The 7,654-nt window shown below is 36.0% G+C and overlaps 1 protein-coding gene across 1 annotated transcript in view; it reads left to right on the top strand.

Moving 5' to 3' along the window:
- The first annotated feature begins 982 nt into the window (after positions 1-982).
- Positions 983-7,654, top strand: part of LOC149238595 (uncharacterized) — a 224,754-nt gene continuing 218,082 nt past the window's right edge. Inside the window, exons 1-5 of the mRNA XM_089373103.1 lie at positions 983-1,378; positions 1,463-1,710; positions 2,510-3,557; positions 4,036-4,269; positions 4,572-4,786. Coding sequence (XP_089229229.1) covers positions 1,573-1,710; positions 2,510-3,557; positions 4,036-4,269; positions 4,572-4,786 — 1,635 coding nt within the window. The 5' untranslated portion in view covers positions 983-1,378; positions 1,463-1,572. The remainder of the gene's footprint in view (positions 1,379-1,462; positions 1,711-2,509; positions 3,558-4,035; positions 4,270-4,571; positions 4,787-7,654) is intronic.

The raw sequence follows: 7,654 nt of genomic DNA, 5'->3' as shown, positions 1-7,654 counted from the left end.
ACTCATAATACCTATATATTTTTGAATCTATATATTCATATTTTTTAAATAATACTTTTTATATATAAATTTAGTAAATCATATTAACTTATATTTATAAAAATATTTATTTAATACGAAGAAAATTATAAATCAATATTTATTTAATATAAAGAAAATTATAAATTAAAATTTTATATTAACAATTAAGGTATCACAATATAATGCTTCTTAGGACCATATTAATATCTTTTTGTTAAAAACATTAAGTAGAATTTGAAATAAGCAACTTCCTCATAAAATTACTTTGAAAATTATAAATAAATATATATTTGATAAATTTAAATTTCCACACATTACAAAATAAAAAGTTAAAAAAAAAACAAACTTCTAATGAATTAAGAAAAGTCATTCACTAGAAATAAGGAGAAAATTTTGGCCAAATTAATATAGTCACAGATGTGATTTCTACCAAAAGTCCCCATAATGAATTAAAAAAAGACCAGAGGAAATTTTGGCCAAATTAATATAGTCCATATGATTTCTACCAAAAGACTCCATAATGAATTAAGAAAAGTCTTTTGCTAAAAATCAAGAGAAATTTTTGGCCAAATTAATATAATTACATATATGATTTCTAGGAAAAGACTCCATAATGAGTTAAGAAAATTTTTTCAATGTGATTTCTACCATAAAACTCCATAATGGATTAAAAAAATTCTTTTAATAGAAATCTAACAGAAATTTTGGCCCAATTAATAACATTTCTACCCTACCAAAAACACAGAAAAAGGAAAGAGAAAAAACTTTTTCAAAAAAAAATGTTAAAATTCCTATCATTTAATATAACACATCTATCGTATCATTTAATACAGATTGCTCGAAATTGAGTGTGTTGTTCAACATCTTTTACCATGAGCTAATCCCCACAGAAAAAAGTAGCACCAGATTGACATAACCACAAGTCCGGGTCGAGGGGAAACCATAATGAATGATGAGCAAGGCCCAGCTCTCCCACTAATGACAGAGACGTCACACCCCACAACATCAATCATGCCATCCGCTTTTTAAGCGCCCATGTGACCGCGACGGTTGTGCACGAAGATTGTGTATGCAGCCCAGACAGAGCGAGGCTGAGTTATTTGCGATTTGAGGCTGAGTTATTTGCGATTAGATAATCCAAATGCTTCACAAATTACAGCGCAGCGCCCACATTACACAAACTGCTGTCAGACGTTTCCCTTTTCCGGAGTTTTGAAAATTGGGTTTTGAATAATAATGTATACGAATGAAAGTTGAAGAGTTGTAAGTTGTAAAAAGGGAAAGGCCAGCACAATAGTTGGGCACGGCACCGCACCAAGATCGATCTCCAATCTGCCCTGCGACTACATGGAAACAGGTACAGGTCGCTGGATCGATCTTTAGAATCTCTAGATCGATTCCCGTTCTTCGAATTGATTGAACTCTGACGTCTTCGCTGCAGATTTGGTCTATATTTTCACATGAAATGCTGCAGTGATTCGTTGGCAGTTAGGGTTTCAGGGTTGAATTTGGATGCGTTGAGGGATCGGCGGATCGAGGAGGATATCTTCAATGGCTCGCCCACAAAACATCGATTTGTTCGACGCCTATTTTCGCAGGGCAGATTTGGACCACGATGGCAGGATCAGTGGCAATGAAGCCTTGGTCTTCTTTCAGGGGGCCAATTTACCCAAGCAAATACTTGCACAGGTACCCTTTCTCTCTTTTAATGCTTTCCTCGAATTCAATTGTTTCAAATACTCTACCTACTTTTTAAGATTTTCCCCAAAACTATGATTCATCGAAGTTGACCTGAAATTAGGTTATTTCTGCTTTGTATTTTCACGAATTTAGCTTCAAATGCACTAGCCGCACAATTACTTTATTGGCAATGAAATTTATATTAAAATAGACTAATCTCTTATATTAATTTGGTAGCATACCACGTAAGAACAGAGTTTCCGATTGTGCAGTTGGTTTAATTTACTTTCTCATATTCTGAATTGAAGGATTTGAAAAACGGTCAGAGCATTATGTTCTTTGTTCTTGCCCCCTTGAGTGAACTGACTGAACATGACGACATCTCTTAGATCTTTCGGCTGGATATATCATATGATTCAATCACTTATAGCTTTAGGCTGTCAATGACAACGGTACCTAGCCCATTAGTCTATAAATGATGGGATCACTGACTCAGTAAACTTCGATATCTGCACGTGCACAATAACACAATTATCGTAAGATTTAATGAAACACTTGATGCTCAATTTTACTATTCATTTCGTTTCTAGGGTTTAAATTTCCTTGTTCAAGGATGCTTTGATTGCGCGAATTAAATTGGTGTGATGTTTGGACCTTAGCTTAAGATCTTACAGAATATGACCTTCAAAAAGAGAGCAAGATGCGTTGACTGTCGCAATTGTGCCAGAAACGTGCATAGCTGGATATGAAGTTGGATGATCTCATTGCCTTTTTGATTATCTAATCATTATGTTTATGCGCTCTTCAGATATGGATGCATGCTGATCAAAATGGCACTGGCTTCCTTGGAAGGGCACAGTTTTACAATGCTTTAAAGCTAGTAACAGTAGCACAGAGTGGTCGTGAGTTGACACAAGATATTGTGAGGGCAGCTTTGTTTGGACCAGCAGCATCTCAAATTCCTGCACCTCAAATTTCACCACCCACTGCAGCTACACCATCTCCCGTTCTTCCCTCAGCGGGCATTAGAGGTCCCACGATACAACCGAGTGTGGGAGCTGCTCAACAGTATGTGCCTCCAGGAAATAATCAGTTTTTACGGCCTGTGTCTCCACCAACTATTCCAACACCAACCCCTTTGCAGGGAGCTTCCATGGGAATTCCTGGAGTTGGTACAACAGGTCAGCGGCCACAAATTTCTAGTGGTTTGGCAGAGTGGCCAGGTTCAAGGATTGCTGGACCAACTTCCATTGGACCTATTAGCAATGTTTCTGCTGCACAGGGTGTTCAAATTAGGGGGAGTGCTCCCTCGCTTCTCAAGCAGCAAGATGGTCTCAGACAAGCAAGTTCAGCTTTCCAAGGAGGGTCACTTCCATCAGTACTATCAAAACCCCTGCAAGATAACATAAAATCCAGCTTGTCTGCAGGACTAAGTGATGTTAAAGGCATGTCTGCTGATGGAAATGGTTTTTCTTCAGATTCAATTTTTGGTGGAGATGTTTTTTCTGCTACCCCCTCTCAATCTAAACAGATTGTAGCTTCCCAGCCTCTATATTCAGTCAACAATGTTTCGTCTTCTATGGCTCTTGTACCAACACCGGCTGCACCTGCTCCAGCTCTGGCTAAGCAGAATCAGCTAGATAAATCACAGAGCACATCAATTGTGCCTGTATCTATTGGAGTTGGTGCAACAACTTCAAGCCTGGGAGGAAACACCCAACTGTCCTGGCCAAGGATGATGCAGTCTGATGCTCAAAAGTATACCAAGGTTTTCTCTGAGGTGGACACCGACAGGGATGGTAAAATCACTGGTGAACAAGCTCGTGATCTTTTCCTGAGCTGGAAGCTTCCAAGAGGTATTGAAGAGACAAATGAGAATATAAAGTTGATGATTATTTCTATGTCATTTGACTGAAGTGTTGGATTAATTAAGTCATTATGTGAGTTTACTCGCAATATCTTCATGGTTGTTGGCTTATTAAAATTGGAATTTAATGTAACATTTCTGAAGGCTGATATAGACATGTCAGTGGACACATGAAACTTTTCTAAAGGTTCTCAATTTTGTATGAAAGAATAAATTAGTTGGCCTGTGAATTTCTTAATTCTCATTTCATTATGTGTTTTATGTTGTTTCAATCAATAATGCTATCATAACAGCTAGCCATTAGATATTCTGGTTCCATCATTTGAGGATTGAAATCCATGTTATCATTGACATATCTATAAAGAAGATCTGCCTTTAATGGAGACTTTGAAGGAAATGTTTGTCTGACATTGCCATCACACTATCCTGACTTTAATTGCTGGTGTTCTTTTGGGTGCATCATGTAGAGGTTTTAAAGCAGGTCTGGGATTTGTCTGACCAGGATGGGGACAGTATGCTTTCTTTAAGGGAGTTCTGCATTGCACTCTATTTGATGGAACGATATAGAGAAGGCCGTCCCCTTCCTCCAGTGCTTCCTCCTGGTATTCAAATTGATGAAGCACTGAAGTCTGGAGCTGAAGTGCAAACTACTACACAACGTTCAGTTGCGTTCAGTGGAATGCCTTGGCAGCATAACCCAGGTATTTTTCATTTTTACTACAGTTTTCTGAAAAAATACCTATGGTTCAAACTCACACTTTCATTTCATCTTGTATTCAAGTCTTGTAAATACAAGTTTGTGCATCAGTTGTTTTTCTGAATAGATGCAATTATATTTTGATTTCTTCAAAGTTGGTAATTGTTTATCGGATTTTTTTTAGTTGTACCATTCACTGGAAGAATATCTGTTTGTTTGGTTAATGTTTTTTGGTTGGTTGTGATCTGTTAAAAGTGAACTTGGGTATGGCACTTTAACATAACATAGGCTTACAACTGCATGCAGTCATGGTTTCTCGGCCTGGTATGCATGGTGTTGTTCCTGGAAATATGCCAGGGCAATTTCAAACACCTCGAAGTGATGGACTGAATACTGAACAGTCAGTTCAGCAGAAGTCCCGAGTGCCAGTTTTGGAAATGAATTTTGTAAATCAGCTAAGCCGGGATGAGCAGAACACTTTGAAGTCAAAACAGAAGGATGCTGAGGAAGCAGAGAAAAAGGTAATCTTACAAATATCTCCATTCAGCAATTGCTTTATTTTCAGAGGATATTTCACACTAATAGTTACAAACGGTAACAAGGCGAATCTGAGGTTTCATGGACTTATACATTGATGTTCCTATGTAAGTAGATATAGTTTATTATTTCACAGTATTGACTAGATATTGCTGAACTTATTGTATTCATTGTTGCATAGTTTGAGATGTTCGTGTTGCACAGTTGGGTTGGAAATGGATGGTATTTCAGAGCAGTAAATTATTTTGGAATGTGTCAGTTTTGTTGGATCTTGAAATTTCTGATAGCAATTGTGCCCACTTGTAGTGCAAATAACAAGAAGCTTAATCCATACCCTACCATAGAGTAACACTAACTAGGTTAATAGTAGCTACATTGTTTTGTTCATAAATATTAGGATATAACATTAGTGATCCAAATCTATTTTTAGATGAGGGCCATTAATAACATGTTCTGTAGATGCTCTAATGGATGACATGTCAATTATTTAGAATATTTCTTAACAAAATTTGGGGAAATTGGAACATGTGCAATTTCAAGTATGCACAAATCACTATCAATCATAAATCCTAGCCATTTATATATCATAAATTTTGCTTTAGAGTTAATTAGCTAGTCAGGACTATTCTATATGATATCACAACTCTTATATAAATTAAGATGAATATTCTGCTAAACTGCGGAACCAACCAAAGCTTAAGGTATCATGGCATTCATAAGTTAGTCATGTTGAGAAAGCGAAACAAATGTGCACCACATTGCACTATCTGTATGAACACCACTGGTATTAGTGCAAAAGTTATTTTTGTTCAAACTAAGGAAACGATATTTAAATGGACATGAATCCATAAGAAAACAGGAAGGAAATATACTATGTCGACATAGAACCAAAGGTGATATTGGGACTAATGAGCTTGTTATGATTAAGAACAAAGTAGTACTGTAGTGGGTAATGGGTTACAAAGAAAAATTTCATCTTGGTTTATTACTGGAACTTTAATACATAAGCTAATAAATATTGAAAGGATATGAGCTGCAACTGCGGCTTTGATAGGTCATTGTTTATTGCGATGTTTTCTTAGTCTGGTAGATGAAATCGCCATTAGGGGTTCTTAACATTAAAGGGGAGTTTGTTCCATAGCTATTCATGTTTGTAGTTACTCTCAAGAAAATCCCTCTTCTACATCCGAGGTTGATAATTTTTCTGAAATAGTGAATAAGATAATGAGGAGAAGCATTGTACCCATGAACTATTTGGAATTCGATTTCTCAAAGAGTGCATCATGCCAAGGGTGATGAGAAGTTATTTGATCTAAACTCAAGGATGTAACTTTCTAAATTCAAGCGGGTTTGGAGAACTCTTTTTACACATTAATTTATGCATTTGTTAAGGACCTATTCTATTAAAGGCCATGTTGTTTTGACATGTATTTTGGAATTGTTCAATTTGTTCAATTTAGTAATTTTCAAAGTAGATATTTTTGACTACAAATACATGGTACTTGGATTTTTAAGATATTAATAGTCAACAGTTGATAATGTTTGCTGTTTAAAATCAATGTGAGATTTCAAGTTAGTATATCTCTTGAAGTGCTCCTTATCTATTTAAATCTAGCAAAATAAGATTATGGATTATGGATATTAAAGAGAGGCAGGACTTTATTGTGTTTAAAGTAAATCTTACAAGTTAGGCATGTTGTATAACCCTTGATGAGTAATGTGATATTCCGTTTTAATTTTAATTGGAATTAACAGGGCATTTGCTTTGGAAAAATTAGATCATGCATTTTCATACCAAAATACACCATAAAATGTGCAGAATTTGACATGATAGATATTGCCAGCAATTTAATTAAATTTGCAAATAAACCCAGATATTAGTTGCAACTCAAAATTAACATGAGAAAGCTGAACAAAATTCAGCCTTATTATATTAATGGTGTTCTGGGAACCTGTTACAAACACCAACAACTGGCTGAACGGCTGACAATAGCTGAAAACCTGCTCCAAAATAAGCAATACGACCTATCTGCCACAACTCTGAACCGGGCCTCCCAAACTGAACTGGAAATTAAGCTCAAATTGGAGATCTGTGTGATCCCCACTTTGTAATGTCCCCAATGAATTAATTGCCCACGGGAGGACGAAATAGCCTATCCAACCCTGTAGGCTATAGACATAGTCTTGATAAAGGGGGAAAACCCAAATTATCCAATGTCTGGGGCAACATTAGGTAGATTTTGGGTTGGCTGTGGCAGAAAGCCCTAATTTGGGGGTCACACATGCAACACCTCATTAGATGAAAGTTTGAAATCCATGGAGAAATCTATAAATATAGGAGAGTTGGAGTCAATTTGGCATCATCAAATTGGATTGGATTATTTCTGTTTTCTTGAGCCTGAGGCTTGAGGGTTTTAAGACCTCTTTTCTCTTGACTAGTTTTGGTGGAGGTGATCGCACCCTAGCAGTGTTTTAAATATCTGACTAAGGTTCAGAAACGACCGAGTGTCGGCTTCGACTCAAACTCCAACTTGGTATTGGCTCGGCCGATTTGATTTCAATGACTTGGTCGTTGTAAAAAATACATTATATATATATATATATATATATATATATATATATATATATATATACATATATATATTTATTTATTTATTTATAAAAAACATAATTTTAAAGATTTTCATTCATGCTTCCTAGCACAAAGCTTTAGAATATAGAGAGCAGACAACATATGATCAAAGTAGGATCATGAATATATCCATTATATCAAAATGACACCAGTGCATTGTCCAATACATACATGATATAGAGATCAAAACAAAAACACATAACCAAGGAGGCTCTAAATG

Source organism: Pinus tabuliformis, chromosome 8, assembly GCF_031772625.1.
Source record: "Pinus tabuliformis cultivar Carrire ecotype Pingquan chromosome 8, CPIR1, whole genome shotgun sequence".
Classification (NCBI taxonomy): Eukaryota; Viridiplantae; Streptophyta; class Pinopsida; order Pinales; family Pinaceae; genus Pinus; species Pinus tabuliformis.
The sequence above is the reverse complement of the archived record's forward strand: the minus strand, read 5'-3'. Positions and strand labels throughout refer to the sequence as shown.